The 23,267-nt window shown below is 45.5% G+C and overlaps 1 protein-coding gene across 2 annotated transcripts in view; it reads right to left on the bottom strand.

Moving 5' to 3' along the window:
- The window catches only part of DDHD1 (DDHD domain containing 1), a 302,420-nt gene that overhangs the window by 217,590 nt on the left and 61,563 nt on the right, over nucleotides 1–23,267 (bottom strand). For both annotated transcript variants that reach the window (XM_029598301.1, XM_029598300.1), the window contains exon 2: nucleotides 10,674–10,847. In XM_029598301.1, coding sequence (XP_029454161.1) covers nucleotides 10,674–10,847 — 174 coding nt within the window. The remainder of the gene's footprint in view (nucleotides 1–10,673; nucleotides 10,848–23,267) is intronic.

Raw genomic sequence — 23,267 nt, 5'->3', positions numbered from 1 at the left:
CTCCTTCAGGTCCTTCCATTCTCTCTCTTAAGCCAAGCTGAGCAAGATGTGAAAAGCATGCACTGAGCACCGGATGCAGGTCATTGAGTGTTGGGACTAGCAATAGTGGAAGAACACTGGCAACCACATGCACCACCCCCAGTGGCAGCCAAGGTAATAACTAACCACACTGTATGGATTTCTGCTTTCTCCTGCACTAGAGAGAGACCTGTAGTTCAGGAGTAGAAAGGTTTATGCACAGTGAGAAACTGAGGAAACACATTAGCAAGAGAAGGACTCCAGAACCAGAAAGGAAGGAGCATGAGTCCACAGGTAATTAGGAGCAGGAGCACATTTGCAGAGTGAGGAGCCAAGGCAGGTGGGATATATGCCTGGATTAAAAGAAAGCCGAGCGTGGAGAGACTGAAAGACAGCAGCAGGTTAGAGGAGGGGTTACTCAAGGCGAGACCCCTTTATGGCTGACAGCAGGGTCAAATTGTGGCTGAAGTGCAAGGAAGTGTTCCTGGGGAAAAAGCTGTGAGTAACCTATAAATACAACTTGTACTTCTATCCTCCAGAAACAGAGGAGCCATAGAAACTGTGGAGGAAAATTCACGGTAAACGACTCGAGGAACAAAACCAGCAGCAATTATCTACAATCCATCTGCATGTGCATTGTCATCTGTGTGTCAGTACAGTACATCTGTGTGTACAGTACAGATGAGTCAGTAACTTCAAAGTTACAGTCAATTGACTCATCTGTAACAGATGAGTCAGTTGACTTCAAAAGCCATTGGAATACCGCTCTACTGCAGTGTTTCCCAACCAGTGGGCCATGGCATGCTGGAGTACCTTCAGACCTAATTCGTTACGCCATGGAAACATCACCACTGCTTGATGCTCAGATCAGGAGTAGCACTTGGGCTCTGCTCTCAGTACCTTGTAGCAACAAGACACACCAGTGGTATAGGATCTCCTTTGTGAGAATATGTGTAAAGCAGAGTTGCTTACCTATAACAGGTGTTCATCTAGGACAGCAGGATGTTAGCCCTCACACAAGAGTGAAATTATCGGATGAAGCCCGGCACGGAAAACTTATGTCAAAGTTTCTAGAACTTTGACTGGATATACTGAACATGCCCAGCATACCCTACACTACGCATAGTCCCTTTTCAGTCTCGTAACAGAATTAAGATAAAGATAAACAAACATTAGGAGAAACTGAGCTCCGTGGGGTGGCATGCAGGTTTCATGAGGACTAACATCCTGCTGTCCTAGGAGAACACCTGTTACAGATAAGCAACTCTGCTTTTTCCTAGGACAAGCAGGATGATGGTCCTCACACATGGGTGAATCCTTAGTTACAGGCAGGTCCCCAACATTAAAGGGGACCAACAAGCACCAACCAGGTGCCAACGGGCGCAGCATTGCTGTTGGTAAAGGGGGAGATAGCCTGATACCTAACAATGGGGCCCTAGGCAGGGAGAGTTGGGTTCCACACCTCAGATTCTGGAGGACAGACTGACTGAACCTACTATCACATCGGCCATCCCCATCCAGACAGTAGTGTGACGTGAATGTGTGGCGAGAACTCTATTTCGCAGCCTTGCAGATCTCCTCCATGGGGCCTGCTCACAAGTGGGCCACCGACGTTGCCATGGTTCTGACAGAATGAGCCTTGACATGACCCCCAAGATGCAATCCCACCTGGGCATAACAGGAGGAGATGCAATCTAATAGCCAATTGGATAGTGTTTGTTTGGCAACGGCAATTCCCACTGTCAAAACAAATGAAAAGTTGTGTGGACTGTCTATGGGCTTCTGTCCATTCCAGGCAGAAGGCTAAGACTCTCTTGAAATCCAAAGTGTGCAGTCCTCATTCGCCTTGGTGTGAATAGGGCCTGGCAAAGAATATTGGCAGGACGATTGACTGGTTAAGATGGAAATCTGTCACCACATTAGGCAGGAACTTAGAGTGCGTGCACCAGACCACCCTATGATAAAACTTGGAACAAGGTGGATAAGTCACTAAGGCCTGGAGCTCGCTGACCCTATGCGCTGAAGTGACTGCCACAAAAATATGACCTTCTAGGTCAGGTACTTCAGGTCACAGGTGTGCAGCGGCTCAAATGGAGCTTTCTTCAGCTGAGCCTGCACCATGTTGAGGTCCAAAGACACAGCGAGAGCCTTCAATTGAAGCAGGCCCCGCATGAAGTATACCACCATAGACTGTATAGAGATGGGCGTACCATCTTCACCTTGGTGGTATGCTCCAATTGCACTTAGATCAACTCTAACGGAGTTGGTTTTTAGGTCTGTCTCCGATAGGTGCAGAAGGTAGTCAAGCAGTTTTTGTGTGGGGCAGGAGAAAGGATCTAGGGCCTTCTGCTCCCACCACACGGAAAACCTCCTCCACTTCATTCTGTAGGACTTTCAAGTGGAAGGCTTTCGAGAAGCTTCAAGGACCCAAGACACATCTTCAGAAAGATCCAGCGGTTTCAGAATCAGTCTAAATAGCCAAGCTGAGAGTGACAGGGCCTGGAGGTTGGGATGCCACAGCCTGCCTTGATCCTGCATGATGAGATCTGGGGAAGTCCCCAGACTAATCAGTTTCCAGAGGAGTAGAAACCAGACCTGCTTGGCCATTGAGGGACTATGAGGATCATAGTCCGTCTGTCCTCTTGAAGCTTCAGGAGAGTTTTCGTTACTAGAGGAAGTGGAGAATACACATACAAAAGACCCTTGCCCCAATGGCGAGCAAAGGCGTCCGAGGCTGTTTCACTGTCTGATCTGTATAGGGAGTAGAAATGAGTCACCTTCCTGGTATAGAGGGAAAGCAAACAAGTCCACGACTGGGTTCCCCCAGAGGCGGAAGAGCCGATTCACCATGCCCTGGTCCAATGATCACTCATGGGGCCTGAAGGTCTGTCTATCATGTTCTGTCTATTATGTTCTCCGTTCCGGCCAGATACCTAGCCCGAAGCACCATCCTGTGGAACAGAGCCCAGAACCAGATCTAGACTGCTTCCTGACACAAGAGGTACAATCCCATGCCTCCCTGCTTGTTGACATACCACACTGCTACTTGGTTGTCTATTTGCATCAGGACAACTTTGTTGGACAGCTGATCTCTGAAAGCCCATAGAGCGTACCTGATCACCCAGAGCTCCAGGAAATTGATTTGATATTGTTCTTCCTGGACAGACCACAGACCCTGAGGGCAGAGCCCGTTTACATGAGCACCCCACCCCCAGGGTGGACACATCTGTGGTAAGGACAGTTTGGGTAGGGAGAGTTTGGAAAAATATTCCCTGCTTCAAATTCAAGAGAACCCACCACCAGGACAAGGAGTCCCAGAGAGACAGAGTGATACAGATGTGAGCCTGGAGGTCCTGAGTGGCTGGGTGCCACTGCGACCTCAAGGTCCATTGGGCTCTGCACATGTGTAAACGTGCCAAGGGAGCAACATGCATGATTGTGACCATGTGGCTCAACAGCCTCAACATATGCCGAGCTGATACTTGCTGGCTCTGTTGCATCACCTCCTCTATGGATGCCAAAGTGATTGCCCTGGAGCATGGCAGAAAGGCTTTTGCCTGAACTGTGTCTAGCAGGGCTCCTATGAAGTCCAATTGAGGTGACGGGCTGAGATGGGACTTCGGTTAATTGATGATGAACCCTAGTGACTTCAACACCCAGATGGTCAAGTGCAAGGACAGATCTCCAACTGCCTGAGAAGTGCTCTTGACCAGCCAATCACCCAGATAGGGGAAAACATGCACTCCCCAGTCTGCGGAGGTGCTCCCCCACCACAGCCAGGCACTTTGTAAATACATGTAGGGCTAACTCTAGCCCGAACAACAAAACTCTGTACTGGAAGTGCTGTTTTCCCACCACAATTCTGAGATACTTCCTGTGACTTGGGAAGATCTCGATGTGGGTGCACATGTCCTTTAAATCAAGGGAGCACAGCCAGTCTTCTTTTTGCAGGAGGTGAATCAGAGTACCCAGGGAAACCATCCTGAACTTTTTTTTTTAGAAACTTGTTCAAGGCCCTCGGATCTAGAATGGGACAGAGCCCACCTGTTCTCTTTGGAATCAGGAAGTACCGGGAGTAGAATCCCTGCCTCCTTTGTCTCGGTGGAACAGGTATGACTGCTCTGGCCGTTAAGAGGGCGGAGAGCTCCCTTAAGAGTACCTCCTGATGCACTAGCAGCCCCCAAAACAGGCACGGAGGAGAATTTAATCAGTACCCTTGATGGACGATGGACAGAACCCACTGGTCCGAGATTATATTGGGCCACCGATTTGCAAAGAACCATAGCCTGCATCTCTGGTACAGGCAGCTGGCTTATTCTCCCTATGATCCAGTCAAAACCCTATCCTGGGACGCCGATTGGGGCTTGGGAGCTCACTGCTGCCTGGGACGGTCTTAGGAGCTCACCCTTTGTGAACAGGAATGAGGGACCAGATAGTACTTCCTCTGGTGGTAGAAAGACCTCCTCTGACCCTGTCTCGCAGACCTCCTGACTGAGGAGGGCGGATCTGAAATGCTGACAGAGAGATGCTGGAGGGTCTCATGGTGATCTCGCAACTGGGCCACCAAGTTCCTCACCTTGTCTCTAGTACATGGCAGGTCAGCGAGTCTTTCCTGTACTGCCGGTTGGAGATCCGAGGCCCGCAGCCATGCCATTCTGCGGGCGCCAATTCCCGCTGCAGAGGCTATCACTGCCATCTCAAACACCTCGTGTTTTCTGTACCCCAGGCCCTGACGCATCAGTGACAGAAAGGCGTCTTGCTGCTACTGAGGCAGCCGCTCGGTCGCCTCCTGCAACTGTTTCCAGAAATTGCAAGAGTACTGGCTCATATAGAGCTGGTAGGAAGCAATGCGGGCAATAAGCATCGCCCCTTGAAAGACTTTCCTGCCAAGAGAGCCCAGAGCTCTGTCATCTTTCCCCGGGGGGGGGGGGGCCCGAGCCATGAGTCCAAGAGCATCTGGCCTTCTTGAGAGTGGATTCAACCACTACCAATTGCTGTGACAGCTGATGCCTTTCAAATCTGGAAGCCTGTTGGACAAGGTAAACCCCGTCCACCTTCCTATTTACAGGAGGTACCATGAAGGGGTGCTTCCAAATCCTCAACAGCAGCTCTTAAAGATCTCATTCACTGGGACCACCACAATCTCTTAAGAAGCCTCCACAAACTGGAAGATTTCCAGCATTGTGTCTGGCATCCTCCTCAATCATCAACTGAAATGGGTTGACCTCAGCCATAACCCATATAAAACCTGCGAAGGTCAGGTCCTCAGGAAGTGACCTCCCTTCACTCCTCAGGAGGAGAGGGTTCTTAGGGGAGACCCTCCAAGTCCTCTGAGGAGGATTCTGCAGTGTCTTCCCCCCAGGGGTCATATGGGGCTTCGCCCTCATTGATATCCACAGGGTATGGAGCTCTGGGTACTCAGCCTTCATCCAGAGGAATAGGCACCGGTGGCACTGGTGCTGGTGCCGACAAAGCCAGACGTGGGGCTTCAGGCCATAGTGTCAGCACTAGCCTCGATGGAGCCTCCTCCTCCTCGGAACCAGCAATGATCATTGCATCAGGCAGGGGAAGCACTGGTGCCCCGCTGGGCAGCGATGGTTCCCTGGGAACTGGCAACACCCCAATGAATTCATCGAGATACTCCAGTAGTAGTTCAAATGGGGAGACAGCAGGCATCGGTGCCTGCAGGTGCCATAGGCTCGATGCCCAGCAGCACCCAATCGATTGCCAGCTGGACTCTGTGCTCCAACTCCTCCTCAAAAGTTGCCGATGCCAAAACAGACTGGCAGGCAGGAGGGGTGGCCAGGTCCACCTCGGAGCCCTGAGGAGGATTGGTGACTGACACCAGGACTGGTGGTCACCATCGCAGACCCCTGGCATTGATGGAGGTTAGGCACTCCTTGCCATGGGGTCGCTTTGGGGGCATCATGGTAAGCGCCAAGCCAACCCGAACCCTGCACATGCATTGAAGACGCCCAGTGACTATGCTTCCTCGGCTTCACTCTGCGCCGAGGTCGAAGACAAAGACTCCGACTGCCCTCGACCTGGAAGAAACTGACAGAGGCCAGACCCCAGCTACCCTATCCACCAGCCTCTTTCAGTCTCTTCCATGTCGAGAACATCGGGGTCTGGTCGCACAAGCGGCACCCCCGGACATCATGTGATGCCCCCAGATGAAGGATGCACACATCGTGTGGGTCTGTAATGGACATAGTCCTCAGACACTGACGAAAACCTGACAAGGCCATAATGATACGAATTGAAGGGCCAAAAACGACAGAGGTGGTGGGCGATCGACAGTGGCGTGCATCGAGGCACCGCCACCATCGGGGAATGGAAGCAAAAGAAAACTTACCAAACCACTGAAAAACCTGACTAGGATACAGGGGAACCGAGAGGGACCTGCATGTGGGAAATATCAGAAGACGACCGGTAAAAGTTTTCCAAACACTTTTTTTTTTTTTTTTTTAAACAAAGAACGCGAACTCAGTAACCATGAGGCAAAAACTAGGCGGGGGGGAAAAAAAAAAGACTGAAGAGGGACCCCGCGTGGATACATTTATTTATTTAAACAGTTTTATATACCGACAACCGTTTGCACTTCGTGTTGGTTTACATGAAACTTAATAACCAAGGTATAAGTAGGCATTGCCTTTACATGGAACAAAGAACAATAAAAACGCAGTAACAAAGCAAAACTAGATATGTTAAGGGGGGGGATATAAAACTGGGATATATAACTGGGAGTGACGTAATTGGGAGTGGGGAAAAGGTAAAACAGTAGCAAACAGGATAAGGTTATGTACAAAATTCAAAGATACATTCGTATATAAAGCTGGCTCATGTTTGGGGGGAAGAAAATGGGAGAAGGGGGGTTAGAGGGGGCAACTGTTAGAAGACAAATATTAGAGGTGGGTCAAGGAGGGGGAGGGTTAGTAGGTGAGGATGGGGGGGGGGTAGGCTTGGAGGAAGAGCCAGGTTTTGAGTTTCTTTTTGAAATTGGGTGTGGAGGTTTCAGTGCGCAGGTCAAGAGGCATGGAGTTCCAGAGGTTGGGGCCAGCGAGGGAAAGGGCTCTGTTTGTTGTGGATATAAGTCTAGTAGTTTTTGTAGAGGGAGAAACTAGGGTTCCACGGAGGGAGAAACGAGTTGGTCTTGTGGAGGTGCGAGGGAGGAATGGAGGGTTTAACCAGTTGTAATGTTTGTTGGTGATGCTTTTGTGGATGAGGGTGAGGGTTTTGTAAATGATGCGTGATTGAATGGGAAGCCAGTGCAGATCAATGAGGGTGGGGGTGATGTGGTCTTTCTTGTTGACATTTGTGAGGATGTGTGCAGTAGCGTTCTGAAGGAGTTGTAAAGGTTTGATGTAGGTCAAGGAAGGCCAAGGAGGAGAGCGTTGCAGTAATCAATTTTCGAGAAAATAATAGATGGGAGTACAGTGCGGAAATCAGAGAAATAGAGAAGGGGTTTGAGTTTTTTAAGGGTTTGTAGTTTGAAATAGCAGCTGCTGAGGATAGATTTGATGTAAAGTTTGAAGGTGAGTTGGTTATCGAGTATGACACCCAGGTTACGTGTAATGGATGGGAAAGTGATAGAGGAGAGGGTAGAAGGAATGGGAATTGATGAGTGTTTGGAAGAGATAAGGAGGAGTTCAGTTTTTTGGGGGTTGAAGGATAGATGCATGTCAGTGAGGAGCTGGTTGATGGAGGCAAGAACAGAGTTCCAGTATTGGAGTGCGGTGTGAATGGAGTTTGTAAAGGGGATGAGGATTTGTACATCGTCTGCATAGATGAAATGTGTAACACCAAGGTTGGAGAGGAGGAGGACTACATGATATAGGGCATGCTGGGTATGCTCAGTGTACCCAGCCAAAGTTCTAAAAAGTTTGACAGAAGTTTTCCATACCGGGCTCCATCTGATGTTGTCACTCATGTGAAGAGGACTACCATCCTGCTTGTCCTAGGATAATCATGCATACCTCCTCTTCCTACTACAACATGAACCTCAAAGTGGTAATTAATGGGAAGCATGCACTTTGTGCAGCATACATATTGCAAATAGCATCTCCTTGTCTTCCTCTTCTCTGTCCTCCTCAAAGTCCTTCAACCTGTTTTATCCCCAGGCTGAGTGAGACAGCAGAGCATGCACTGATCACTGGATGTGACTCATTCTGAGTGTTGGGAGCAGCAGCAGTAGACGAACTCTGGCAGCCACATGTGGCAGCCAAGTTAACTAATTGACAGGCCGATACAGTAAAAATTGCGGGAGAGCGCCCACATTCCCAGCGTGCGCACAGGCCACTTTCCTGTGCGTGAGATTCAGAAAAAAAAATTATTCAAATTAGGGCCCTAGCGCCTCTTTTTTGACAGGAGCGGCGGCTGTCAGCAAGTTTGACAGCAGATGCTCAATTTTGCCGGCGTCGGTTCTCAAGCCTGCTGACAGTCACGGGTTCGGAAACCGGAAGCCAGCAAAATTGAGCATCCAGTTTTCAACCCGCAAGCCGATTTTAAATTTTTTTTTTTAAATTATTTTTAACTTTTAAATATCGCTATGATATTAAGTCGGAGGGTGTACAGAAAAGCAGTTTTTACTGCTTTTCTGTGCCCTTTCCCGGTGCCGGCAGAAATTAACGCCTGCCTTCGGGTAGGCGCTAATTTCTGAAAGTAAAACGTGCGGCTTGGCTGCACATTTTACTTAGTGAATCGCGCGGGAATAACTAATAGGCCCATCAACATGCATTTGCATGTTGCAGTGCTATTAATTTCGGGGGGGGGGGGGGGGGGGGGGTTGGACGCACGTTTTTGACACGCTATTATCTCTTACTGAATAAGGGGTAAAGCTAGCGCGTCCAAACGCGGGATATCAGTGCGCTCCACTGGCAGTCTACTCTACACCAGCTTCTCCCTTCTACTGCACTTATATTCAAAGGAGCTGGCCCACTGTGATCCCCAAATTTTAAAGCAAAGGGAAAGAGGGTCACACACTCGAAGGGCTTTCAGTGCTTTTCTGGTTCTTCTTTAGGACATAAAGAGTCCTCTCGATATCCTCAATGCCTGCTCTGTGGAGGTTGGTGTGCCACACAATATTTTTGTTAATGTAAGCGTGCCTCGAGTTTAAAAATGTTGGGAAACACTGCTCTTATTGTGACAGGCACATAAACGTTTCCACTCCCTCTCCCCTGTTTTAAAATTTGGAAGTGACTGGTGGGTCCTTTCAGAGCTTCCTTAGCAATTCTTTTGGCCATATGAGCTCCCTTTGTGTCCATACAAAGCTGGTGTGCCACATGTTTTGGTTAATTTAGGTGTGCTCCATTCCACACACAAATGGCAGCATTTTTGTCAACAATTACAAATGAATTTGAGCACTTTATCAAACAAAAAGGCACAAAGCCTCAAATTTAACACACAAACAGCTACAGCTGCCTCCTTTCCCATAAAAACAAAAAGGCCCCCTTGCACAAAGAATCACCCACAACTTTTGTTACTCTGTTTCATACACACATACAAAAAAACACCTCTCTCATGCACAGAATAAAGCCAAAGTCTTATTCGCACACGTAAACATTTTGGAACTTTATGCTCAGGGTGAAGAATGTATTTAGAAATTTGTACTCCATGAAGTACACTTTTCCTGCAAATGAGAAAAAGTATGTAATTTTTAACACACACACACACACTTACATACATTAGATTTTTTTTCCCCTGAATGTGATCAAACAAAGACCATATATATTTAAACAATTCTTACTGAAAAAAGTTACAATACAGTAACACCAAATACATAAATCTTTAGGGCCGGATTTTCAAAAGGTTACGCGCACCAGGCCTATTTTAAAAAGGTCCGGCGGTGCATGTAAAGCCCCAGGACGCGTGTAAGTCCAAGGGCTTGAAAAAAGGGGCAGGGTCAGCGGCCATTTGCCGCTGTGTCAGGCATTGCGTGCCAGCAATCGGCCGGCAGGCGCAAAAGGCAAGATAATTTTGGGAAGGGTTAGAGTAAGGCTGGAGGAGAAAGGTTAGGGGAAGAGGTGGAAAGGTTAGGTTAGGGGGAAGGAAGTTCCCGTCCAGGCCGCTCTGATTTTGGAGCAGCCTGGGAGGGAATGGAGGAAGGCAGCGCGGCTTGGCGCATGCAAGGTGCACAACTGTGCACCCCCTTGTGCGCGCCAACCCTGGATTTTATAACATGCACGTGCATGTACATGTGCATGCCGGGAAGCGCGCACACATGTAGGCCGCACGCGCATGTTATAAAATCTACCCCTTAGTGTTTTAACCTTTAGGATGAGAATACTACAATGTGTTTAAAGAGTAAAAAATAGCCATATAAAAAAAAATTGATAAAAGAAAAATTGCAATCTGGTAACATCTTCTTGTTCCCATTAAGACCACCATGTAGATCCTCTTTGCTCTTCTTCAAAGTAGAGAATATTTTTGACTTAAAATCTCTTTAGTTTATGGTACCCCACATAAATCATGGTTTAGTGAATACCTACTGAATGAGTAATTTTGTATAAATTTCTTATTTGCATATAAATTAACTTATCGCCCTTCTATCATGAGAACTCCTTTCAGGACTTGAAACTTAATATTTTGCAAAAAGCTACATTAAAAGAAAAATTAAGTGTTGTATCATAAGCAAAGTTGCCATTCCAATAACTTACCATCTTTGCGATCTACAGTTTTGGCTACTTCCATATCAAAATTGTCCTGTATTTGCTGCCCCCTAAAATGGGCAAGATGTTCTTCTTCTATAAGATTACTTTCTGCCTCTTCTAATGGTAGCCAGGTTCCATCAATAAACCACTGGCCACGCATTACTGGGATTTTATCCGTTTCTGGAAAGCAAACAAACAAAAAAAAAAAAGAAAACTAGTTCAATAATTTTAAAGTCTCTTAATAAAAACGAAACATTTCAGCCATAAACTTCTGAAACCAAAAGAAACCATGGTCACACAGTAAACTGTGTATTGCTTTATTGTCAATCTCTTTGCAAGACAAATGAAATTAGTCTTACAAAATATATGCAGTTACATCTCTGCTAAATGTAAGGGTAGCGGAATGCCTTGTCAGCAGGCACCGGTGGGTCAAGCCAATCAAGCTCCCTACCCCAGCGATTCACTAAGTAAAATTCTCTGTCCTCCTGCCCCTACACCCTGATGCCTATCCTTCCCCCACCCCTAAGATTTTACACTACCTTCCCTCCTCTCTATTGTCTGTATACGTTCTACTTTGTACCCCACTCTGAACGCAGGAAGGGCGGGTAATAAATGCCTGTAAATAAATAAATTTCCCCAACTTGGGCTCAGAGTCTGTCCAACAGCAACCTCACGTCTTTTAGTCAAACCCTACACCACTACTACCACCACCACCACCAACTTTAGCCAGGCGACCCTTTTTCTCTCCTCCTGCACTGATCAGCAGCAGCAGGATGACAGTGGAGCCTCAGGCTATGTCCTCTTTCTTCTTCTGTTGCCTGGCTCCAACTGCTGATTTAAACTGCGGGGCTGTGCAGGGTTCCGTACAGGTCAAATTAACCATCAGGCCAAGGGCTGCAGAAGGGGAGAACATGGTCCAATGTGTCAACTGCTTTCTTCTTCCTCCTGCCACCAATCAGCATGGAAGAGAGTTAAAATGCGCTCTTGGCCAGCTGCTGCCTTTTCAACCTGATCTACTGTAGAGATTTCATGGAAAAAGAGCCATATTTAGCAGTTTTATGCTGCTCTGCCCAAAGCTGATAAGGCCTTAGCCCAGACGGCCCACCTCATTCTGATACTTAGGGCTGAATGAACATGTAATATTTTTCACTCTTGATACTATAATCACAGGAGGAATGAGGTTATTTTGACCAAAGCTAAACCAAGTGATTCTCTTTTGGATTTTCTGTTAAATCTAGTTGTGAATTCATTTTTCCAGGAGGGATGTGGTGATTCCCATATTAAAGAAATAAGACTCTGAATGTGTCACAGCCTGTACCAGTTATCATTCTGGTAGCTAATACTCCTTTTCTAACCAAGGTTATTGAGAAGGCAGCCACCTATCAGTTACTTTGATATTTGGAAGAGGTAAAGGGTTTAGATGTCTGCTATGGGTTTAGCAAGCAGACAGTTCTGGTGGCAGTAACAGAGGAGGTTCTGTGTTGTAAAGAACCTCGGGGGAATCTGTTTTCTTAATTTTCCATGACCTATTTTAGTGCTTTTGACTTAATCAAAAGATCAGGTTGGACTGGGGAGAGTCATGCTTAAGTGGATGTCCTCTTTTCTCTCTGAAAAGTGATCTGTCGTTTCACTGACAATAATTGTCTGAACCATTTCAAAAGGAATATGGGATTCCTCAAGGATCCCCTTTGTCATCCTTTTTGTTCAGCCTTTTATGCACCCTTTAAGGGATCTTATTCATTCTTTAGGAATCATGGGGGGGGGGGGGGGGTGTTATATGTCAATGTTCAGCTGATGGTTCCTGCAAGACATGATCCAGGTTTGATGTTAGGACTGAATAAAGGACTGGGGATGATCAGAGAGTGGCAGCAAGATAACCACTTGCTACTGAACACAGGAAATACAAATTATATTTGTGATTGGGGAAGGTTTCTATAATTCCTTCTTTGGTTCTTAAAATGAATGGTGTTGAGGTAAGGTGTGTGGGAAAAAATGAGGGATTAAGGAGTTCACCTGGATATCTCTTTCAATCTGGAATCTTAAATTTCAATGGTGGCACAAAAGGATTTTTAAACTTAGGTATGCAAATTTCGTCCTCTTGAATATATCATTTTGTAATCCAGTCTTATATCATCTTTACTGGAATGGTCTGTATGCAAGTCTTTCAAACAAAAAAGTGTTTAGCATTTGCAGGTCTTACAAAATATGACTGCCAGAATCATCTTAGACTGCTCCCGAAGATCTAGCACAGCACCCCCTATTGTACTGTCTACATTGGTCATTCATGCGAGAACAAGAAAAATTTAAGATGTTGCTGCTGCTGGTTTTTCAGGTTATCAAGGGTTTTGGAGCTGGCTATTTGCAGACCCTGTTTATCCTCATCTCATGCTGCCTTATTCAAAGTCCCTACAAACTGAGAAATGTGTAGATCGATTAAAAAAAAGAAGAGGCTTTTTCTGTGACAAGCCCAAAATTATGGAATTCAGCCCTTCTAGAGGTCAAACTGGTGCCAAATTACCTGACCTTAAGTAAAATCTTGGTTATTTTTTGGGTGGATAGCGCAGGTCAGAATTGAGGTTCTGGGGTAGTGAATGGACTATTAAGGAATGCTGTGGTGTGATGGGGTTAAGCATGGCAGGAAGGGAGTAAAGTAAGTTGCTGGTGAGAGACTGGTTGGTGAATTTTTATTGTAATTTTTAAATCTGTCAGGTTGTTTTTAATTATGTTTGATGACATTATTGTACCCAGCAATGGGCAGAACTTGTATCTGGGATTGTGGTCTATAAGAAATAAATAAAATGAATATGAACTGAAATTATGTCTGTTTTTATTAAAGAGGCTAAGGGCAGTCTCTTGGACCCCTCATGCATCTATTAATGCCTACTGATCGGAAAGAATTTTTCCAATGAAACAAAGAAATTGTCCAGTTCTTAAGAAAAAATCTCAGTCCTCATGTTTTAATTAATTATAGGCCTATGTCCTATTTGTCATTTATGGGTAACCTCACAAAACCTGTAGTGTCCATACAGTTAATTCAATATCTTGAATTGAACAATCTTTTGGCTACTGGCCAATCAGGATTCTATAGTGCTGAAACTGTGCTTGTGAAGTGGATGAACGTAGCAATCTGTATGCTGGTTTAAGATTTTGTAATTTATGTATTAGTGTCACTTGTTCTCACAGCAGCCTTTAGTACCATTATGCAATTTTGATGTCCAGGCTACAGTATCAAAGACAAAGTTCTAACATGGTTTTCAAGTTTTTCTGCACGATAGAACTCAGAGGACATACAGTATGTGGGGAATCAACTATAGATGTCATGTTCTTAAAGTATGGAGTATCACAAGGCGCCATGTCGCCCATCTTATTTAATGTTTATAATGGAGCTATTTACTTATATAGGTGATCATTCAAGAAGGCTCCAAATACATGATGCATGTTGATGACATACAGAAAGATTTTTCTCTGGGGATGGTCGACAAGATAAATTGGAAAAGCTTAATAGGAGTTTGTTAGAGGTCTAGACCTGGTTAACTAGAAACAAGCACTGCTTAAACCATTCAAAGAGAAACATTTTATGGATTCAGCTGACCTGCATTGACAACGTCTTACTGTCAACTACAATTGCAGGGGAAAAACAGTGCTAAATCAAGATGTAAAAATCTTGGGCATTATTCCAGATTCACACTTGACCTTACATACATAAGCTAGTAGGGAAGTCAAATCATTTCTTCCATTTACGGCATATTCTTAATTTGCAGCTTAGGAGATTGTTGCAGGGTTATAATTGCTTGGATTTTATTTCGTACGTGTTTGGTATGTGTGTATGATGTTTGGCAATATTTTGTTGATTGTCTTATATATGTTTGATATTTTTTATACTTTGTTATATGGACAGTGGATATGTAAACTGCTTTGTATTTAATTATAAGTATATGGTTAACAGTTGATATGATCTAATATATAAGTTGTTAAAGTACCGTATTTTCCGGCGTATAAGACGACTGGGCGTATAAGACGACCCCCCCCTTTTTTATACATATTTTTAAGAAAAAAAATAATTTTACACTCAAACAGGAGCAACCCTATCTATGAAAAGGCAACACTACAAATACCGTATATCAGGCCCTAAAAACCAATATACCTCTTATTAGGAAAACAGAACTAGCAAGCAGCTATAGATCCCCACACAGAAATAATTGTAAAACTATACTAATAAGCAGAATAAATGTTTCAAAACAGTTATGAACAGAATAACATCCAACAATTAAAAACTCATAAAAAGTATTAAACATTCTCCAAACACCAATAAAATATTTCAAAAAAGCAGACACATCAAATAATATTAAATAATTAAAATGGTAGTCAATCAAGAAAAATAAACTTAAAAAGCCACCTTTCCTTACCCCCTCCAGCAGCTCTCCTATTCCTCTTCCTCTTCCTCTTCCTTAGGGCCCATGATTCTCACACACACACCATACCAGTCATGCCCCCATGACCAGTTTCTGTCTCTCACACACCAATCATTTCCCAAACAGTCTTTGACACACACACCAGACACCTTCCTGAACAGTTTCTCTCATGCCATACACACACACAGGCTTCCCACTCCCGTGTTCTGCTTACTGTACATATACGGGCTTCTCACTCTCATAATCACTTTCTCTGTCTCACACACACACACCAGTCTCTCTCTCATTTCCATGCTCACTCTCCACGTGCACAGGCTTCTCATTCCCTGAATCACATTCTTTCTCTCACATTCACACACACCAGTCTCTTTCTCTCACACACACCGTCACCTTATCAACCAGTCTCTCTCTCATGCACGCACACACACACACAGCCCTCCCGCTCCCATGCTCTCTCTCACATAATCAGGCTTCTTACTCCCATGCTTTCTCACGTACCCAGATTTCTCACTTCCATGCTTTTTCTCTCTCTCACACTCACATACACATCAGTCATCTCTCTGAGCAGTCACTTTCATTGTCTCTCTCACACATGAGCTCGCTGACCAGTTTCTCTCAATCACTCACATGCTCTCAATCAAATGCATTCTCTCACTTACACACAGGCTGGCTGCTTCTCTCTCTCTCACTCACTTCCACGCCCCCCCGAGCACAAATAGTAGCTGTAGCAGCTTCCTCCTCCAGCTCCCGCAGGCCAAGAAAGAAGAAACCCATCGGCCGCGGGAGGCTCATGCTGCTGTCTCCTTTCCCGATTACCAGCTCCTTCGACTGCTCGGGGGCCGATGCTGCTGTCGCCGCTGCTATTTTTTCACGCGGCACGGCTCTTTCTTCCCGCGCATCACTTCCTGTTCCGGTTCAAAGGGGGGGGGGGGGCGGGAAGAAGAAAAGGCCAGCCGCGGATGCCACAGCTTTTTTTTTTTTTTGCACCGCTGCCGTTCCCCAGCGGCAACGGCAGCGGTGCGCGGGAAGGAGAAAGCCGTGCCGCATGAAAAAATAGCAGCGGCGACAGCAGCATCGGCCCCCGAGCAATCGAAGCAGCTGATAATAGGGAAAGGAGACAGCAGCATGAGCCTCCCGCGGCCGATGGAATTCTTCTTTCTTGGCCTGCGGGGGCTGCAGCTACTATTTGTGCTGGGGGGGGGGGGGGAGTGGAAGTGAGTGAGAGAGAGAAAAGCAGCCAGCCAGCCAGCCTGTGTGTAAGTGAGAGAATGCATTTGATTGAGAGCATGTGTGTGATTGAGAGAAACTGGTCAGAGAGCAGGCGTGCCCTATATGACGATACCTGGCGTATAAGACGACCCCCAACTTTTGAGAAGATTTTCTTGGGTTAAAAAGTCGTCTTATACGCCGGAAAATACGGTAAATAAAAAAAAATTTGTATGAATGTATGTCATTAGGTGTTTTTGATTGTATACTTACCCTTATTGTTGTATTGTGTTAACTGAAATCTCCCATAATTATTCGGTTGCCTAATTTATTTGCTTTTTTAAATTTCTGCTATCATTTTACAGTGTTTATCTTGGCCAAATGGCTGATAGTATGATCCCACTGCTATGTTCTTACCAATCAATCAAACATGGAATTTTTATCCAAAAGGCTACCTTAGTGCATTTTGTTTCCTGCAAGACTTTTATCATGCTTGACTCTATGCCAACCTTTACACATACTGCCCCACTCCAATTCGATATAATTTATACCCTGTATCACACTGTCCCTTTGGTTATCCTTCCACCAGGTATCTAAATGCTTATGTATATAGCTACCTATAATGCCATACATTCTAACTAGCTAATCTTACTATTCAGACTTATTTATTTAACATTTTTTATATACCGATAGCCGTTTACACATCGTACCGGTTTACAAAGAACAAGCAGAAGGCCAGGAACAAGGCACAACCGTTACATGGAACACATAAGGAAACAGTTTGAATACATTTGATTGAACATAGTTGAGAGATTTGGAAGCGAAAGGAGCAAAAACTATTAAGATTAACAGAAATGCGATATAATCAGTTTGAACACATTTGATTGAACATAGCTGAGAGATCTGAAAGCGAAAGGAGCAGAAATAATAAGATTAACAAGATTAACAACGCGAATATAAAATAATTTTGTTAAAAACTCATATGAAAGTATTGACTTGGCTTTTCAGAACTACGGTAGAAGGCTAAGTATTCAATTTTATATGGGAGGGAATTGTGTTTACGTGATATTCTGAAGAAGGGAATAGGACTAGAGTTTACAGCAGGTTGCCGGTGGAGCCCGTTCCAGAAGAGCCCATGGACAGGCTGGGGGAGGGGGTCCTCTGCCCGCCGCGGCCCCCTTCCCTTCCCCCCGCCAGAAGCGATCACACGTGCGGCTCTCTCTCTCCCGCCAGGGGCTCTCCTCCCACGCTGGGCTGGCGCAGTGACAGTAGCATGGTCAGGCCGAGGGGCCGGCGGGCCAGCCTACTCCCTGGCCCCTCAGAACGTGCATCGCACCTCCAAAAAAAAAAGCCCGATTGTAATTTTTTTTTTTTTTTAATAGTCCAGGTGCCGAGCCTCCCCCTCCTGCCACCAACTCAGATCCACCAGCTGTGCCGTGCCGCTGGTCGTTGCCCATGCTGATGCCGCTGGTCCAGTTGCTGCTGGGCTTGCTGCCACTGTCGTAGCGCCGGTCAGGTCGCGGCATCTGTTCATGGACCTTCCTGCTGCCTTGAGTGCCCGGCTGGACGTCCAAGCCGTGACCTCAGACGTCCAGCTTTGATGTCCAGCCGGGCGCTTAAGGCAGCGGGAAGGTCCATGAACGGACACCGCGACCTCCGACGTCCAGCCGGGCGCTCAAGGTCGCGGCTTGGACGTCCAGCCGGGCGCTCAAGGCAGCGGGAAGGTCCATGAACGTCTGGGTGGGTCCGCTCTCCCTGCACGGAGTCACCTGGTAGGGGAGCTGGAACTTGTGCGGCGTGGCCTATCCTCGGTCGGGATGGGGGGCGGCGGTGGCTGCTCCAGCCAGGGCGGCGACTTGTGCCGGCACGCGTCCCCAAAGTCGGGCGGGACGGGCTCCTCTGGCAACCCGGAGCCCAGCAGGGAGGCGCGGGGCGAGGACAGCGGCGGCTCCAGGTACATGCTCAGGGAGCCCCTGGAGCCGCGGGAGCTGTTGCTGGAGATGCTGGAGCGTGGGCTCAGCACGCAGGGGTTGCCGGACGTCCGAGGTCGCGGCTTGGACGTACAGCCGGGCGCTCAAGGCAGCGGGAAGCTTACTGAACACCACATTAACGCCAGGGTCAGGGTAGGCGGTAAATATGCAGGTTAAAAAGGCTATAATCTGGGCGCATGTTACTATATTGGAGGGAACAGCTAAATCGATCATTAACATATCATATACATGCGGCGGGCGAAGATGGATACGCGTCCATTTCGGCAAGCGGTAAGGACGCGTAAAACCGGATACTGAATCGCGGGTTCGCCTTACGCGTCCGAATTGTGCGTCCAAAGCGGGTTAGAAACAGGGTAACTGCGGCCGCGCTTTACTGTATCGGACCGATTGTAAGTAGATTATCAATTGGCCCTCTCAGCTAATTTCCCTTCTTGTTTCCAACAATACTTGCCCTCAACACTTTTTCAGATCAAACACTAATTGCCCAAGCACCTTCTCAAATCAAGTAAGTGACTTTTGCAAACTCACAATTCTAACACAGGCAAATACTAACATTTACTAGCTCATAGAATTAATCCAAAGTCTATTTTCCCTGAACACACACAATTAACACTTGCAAACAGATGCTAATGCTAAATTCAGAAGGCATGCTGACAGCAGAATCTTCATCTGCTGATGGAATGCTAGATTTGTTGGGAAAGAATGCTTAAATGTCTTATGGGCCGATTCAGTAAAGTCCACTCTCCTGTGCGCGCGATTCTGTATTTAAATGAGGCCCGGCGGTAAAAACGGGCAAAAGAAGCAGCGGCTGTCAGTGGGTTTGACAGCCGACGCTCAATTTTGCCGGCATCGGTTCTCGAGCCCGCTGACAGCCACGGGCTCGGAAACCGGACACCGGCAAAATTGAGCGTCCGGTTTTCGACCCGACAGCCGCCGGCCTTCAAATTTTTTTTCTTTTTTTTTTTACTTTTGGAAAGTTTCGGGACCTCCGACTTAATATCGCCACGATATTAAGTCAGAGGATGCACAGAAAAGCAGTTTTTACTGCTTTTCTGTGCACTTTCCCGGTGCCCGAAGAAATTAGCACCTGCATATTTACCTTTGGGTAGGCGCTAATTTCTGAAAGTAAAATGTGTGGCTTGGCTGCACATTTTACTTTCTGTATCGCGCGGGAATACCTAATAGGGCCATCAACATGCATTTGCATGTTGCGGATTAATTCTGTGTGACTGTAACCAAATTCCATTTCTGAGGGATCTTCTCTGAGAAAGAGCATCGACATTATTATTCATTGAGCAAAATGTCAATATGAAGTCCAACTGGGAGAAAAAAAAAAAAGATCAAGAATTTGAATCAAATTCATGTTCTATGTGGTCTTGGGAAATTCTAAATTATTATATGTGAACATTTGGACTTGATGTGCATCTTCCAGAAGGTGGCACCATTCACTGAAAGCTGTCTTTATGGCCAGGAATTTGTCATAAACATAGTACAGTGGGCCCTTGAGTTACGACCAAAATTCTGGTTTTGAGTTATGAACAGATCTCGCGTTACAACCAAAATATTTCCATTCGGGGGAGGGAGAGAGAGAAAAGCCATAATGCCCTCATACTAGGTAGGTATACTATTTATACCCCTATATGAAGCCCACCTAGTTACTCGAGGTGAGGTGTAGGTATTAGTGTAGGGGTTAGGGGCCACTTTGACATTCAGAGTGTGGCGTACAAACACAACAGTGCACTTGTGAAGATTTGATGACCTTCGGAGTGAGGAAACTCACCCAAAGATGAGATTTGTGCAGTGTTCTCTCAACCTAGCTTGATGTTACCCAGGTAGAGAGTCCATATGCAGATATCGTAAAGGAAATGGTGGAGGAGGTGAAATTGTTGTTTCTGGTAGGCTAGGCACATTTATAACTTTTTGGTGAGAACACTGGGAATTTATTGGTGTTTCTGGTAATTACAGACATTATACAACCATTTTTTATTATAGACCTGGTTAGGTAAGGAGTGCTTTTGGGAGGTTTGGAACACATTATGGGTATTTCCATTATTTCCTATGGAAAAAATAGTCTTGACTTACAACAAACTTGAGTTACAACAAACTTGAGTTACAACAAACTTGAGTTACAACCAGCCCTCTGGAACCAATTGAGTTCGTAAGTCAAGGGACCACTGTAGTACCTTTTGGTGGCAGTAAGCTTGCAAAAATAGAAGGCATATGGGTGGAGAAGATTTTTAGGACCCCTCTTTTGAGATATGGCCTCTGATGGCTATGCTGGACATGTCAGCACTCAAAATAAAATAGCTGTCGTAGGTCTGAGTGCACCAGAACAGAGACAGTCTTGAAGGCATTCTTCAAATAATCAAAAACTAGCTGTTGCTCATGGGCTCACCTAAATGTAATCCCCTCCTGAGGATTTCTGTCAGCAAGGCAGCCAATTTAGAGACTACTACATAAAAGCACTGATAGAAATTTGTGAATCCCAGGAAGTAGTGTACATCATTAATGTTTTTCAGGACAGGCCATTTGGCAATCACATTGAGCCTGCCAGGGTCCAATTTGTATTCCCCTCCAGAGATATTAGGTATTCTAGGAATTGTATTGATCATTCGCTGAACTCACATTTCTCGAGATAAGCAAATAATTTAGGCATCTGGAAGTGGTCCAGCATTTGGCAGACCCACTGATCTTGTTCCGCCGAGTCTTCTGATCCAGGCATGTCAAGGAAGATTTTGTTCACCAAACATTAAAAGGTAGTGGGAATGTTTTAGTCTGAATGGCATCACCAGGTATTCAAATTGACCATACTTAGTCCAAAAAACAGGGGATAAAAAATTTCTCCAGGACTACTCACCAGGGATGAAATGTACTTACCATGTATTCTCAGCACCTCTCCTCCCCCAATAATTTGGTTCTTTAGGAGGGGAGAAGAGTAATAGTGGGATTATATAGTGAATACATTTCTTCCCTTGTGAACACTAAGAATATAAGTTGTGCCATGCTGGTTCAGACCAAAGGTCCATCAAGCCCAGCATCCTGTCTCCACCAGTGGCCAATCTCTAAAAGCAGATTCAGTTCCTTGCTCCTCACTTCCTATGACAAGTGGTAGGACTCAGAGTCATCTAGTTAATAACTATTTATGGACTTTTCTTCCACGAACTTGTCCAAACCTTTTAAAAACCAGCTATGCTAGTTGCTCTGATCATATCCTCCAAAGACAAATTTCACAGCTTAATTGTATGTTGAATAAAAAAAAAAAAAGGATACACCCCTTCACTTTGTTTTAAATCTGGTACTTGTTAATTTAAAGGAGAAACACCTAGTCCTAGTGTTCTTTGAAAGGGTAAATACCTACATACCTGTTCTTCTCCACTCATGATTTTGTAGACCTCAACCATATGCCCCCCCCCCCCAAAATCATCTGTTTTCCAAACTGAAGAGCCCTAACCTGTTCCAACCCCTTAACCATTTTTTGTTGCCCTTCTCTGCATCTTTTCTAACTCTGCTGGTCGCCCCTTTTTGAGATGGGGCGACCAGAATTGCACACAATACTCAAGGCATCTGCTTCTGTGAGCTTCTTGTTTGCTTTTTGAATTCAGCAAATTCTATCTCTAGGGAGATCAGGCAATGTGACACAGGTGTCTGGGCTTGGCAATCAGCACTGGCCCTGGAGGGAAAGGGGCTTACTCAGAAGTGCAGGATGGAGACACAGTGGCAAGATCAGGAACTGAAGAGTCACTAGGAGAAAGACATGAACAGGAACTCTGGATCCGGACACAAGCAGGACAGTGAACTGTGAAGCAGGAAGCTTTATGTGCAGGAGTGCTGTACATAAATACAAGTGCAGGAATTTTGGAACACGACTACATTAGCCAGAAAAAGGTTTGAATACTTGGACAAGGCAAGGCTTGGAAGTCAGGAAACAAATGGTAGCGCTTCCGCAGGGCAGATGCCAAGATGGCTGTTGAACCAGTACTGTGTCTCCTCTGGGCATGCCTTATACACTGCTGCAAATAAGATGCCCACCCAATGCTGGTCCAATCGGACAGCTGACTCTCCCAGGAAACAGGACAAATATACTAGAACTTCTGGGAAGCGAGCAGCCTGCACAGCTCTGTGGCAGATTCATGGTCTAGGAATCCCAGGGCCACAGGTTAAAATCCCATTGACCTTGACAGAATGCCTCAGGATTTTATTCCCTTTTGCTGAATTTTCTGAGGATTTATCTCTTTTCAGTTTTATCTATTTTTATAATGGGTTTGCTGTATTTTATGGTGGTTATCAGGGCTGATTATTTTAGTTTTTCCAACCTTTCCTCAGCTATTGCATCTTCAGGGCAGGGGCAGTTTACTATAAACTGTTTTGTTTGCTGCTACTACCTTTTCAGAGTTTTGAATTGTTGCTCAACCTATCCAGGCTGGCTTCCCTTCCTTGGATCTCTACCACTCCATTCCTCCTATGAAACCCTCTCACTCTTACTTCTCCTCCACACCTCACCAAGTTGCAGTCCCCTCTTCCCAGCCTGCTACAGACCTCTCTCTCTTTTGCCGGGTCCCGAATGTGGCCAAAGACAACTTCCTCCTGCTGGGGCCACAACTGGGTCTAAAGATGATGCTGCCTTGTCCACTGAAAAAAATCCAAGTTGATTATTTTATTTATTTATTTTGAACTTTTTAAATTTTATTTATTTATTTTTTCTTTTAGCTATCTATTTTACGTATTTATTTTATTTATTTATTTATTTTGAACTATTTAAACTCTGCCTATGTAAAAATCATCTGTTGTACAACTAATAGCTAAATGAAGAATGAATGTGAATGAAGAAAAAAAAAAAAGTGCATGGGGGTTACTTGCTGGTGTGGCAGTTACTACCATTAACCAAAAAGCTTTTATGCTGTTGATACAATTCCATCATTGCTCTCTGCTTCAATGGCAAGGGGGTAAGAAGAAAAGGGGAATTAGATTCAGACAGCAACTAAGGACACTGA

Source organism: Rhinatrema bivittatum, chromosome 4 (assembly GCF_901001135.1).
Source record: "Rhinatrema bivittatum chromosome 4, aRhiBiv1.1, whole genome shotgun sequence".
Lineage (NCBI taxonomy): Eukaryota > Metazoa > Chordata > Amphibia > Gymnophiona > Rhinatrematidae > Rhinatrema > Rhinatrema bivittatum.
This window is presented reverse-complemented; position numbering and strand designations above follow the sequence as displayed.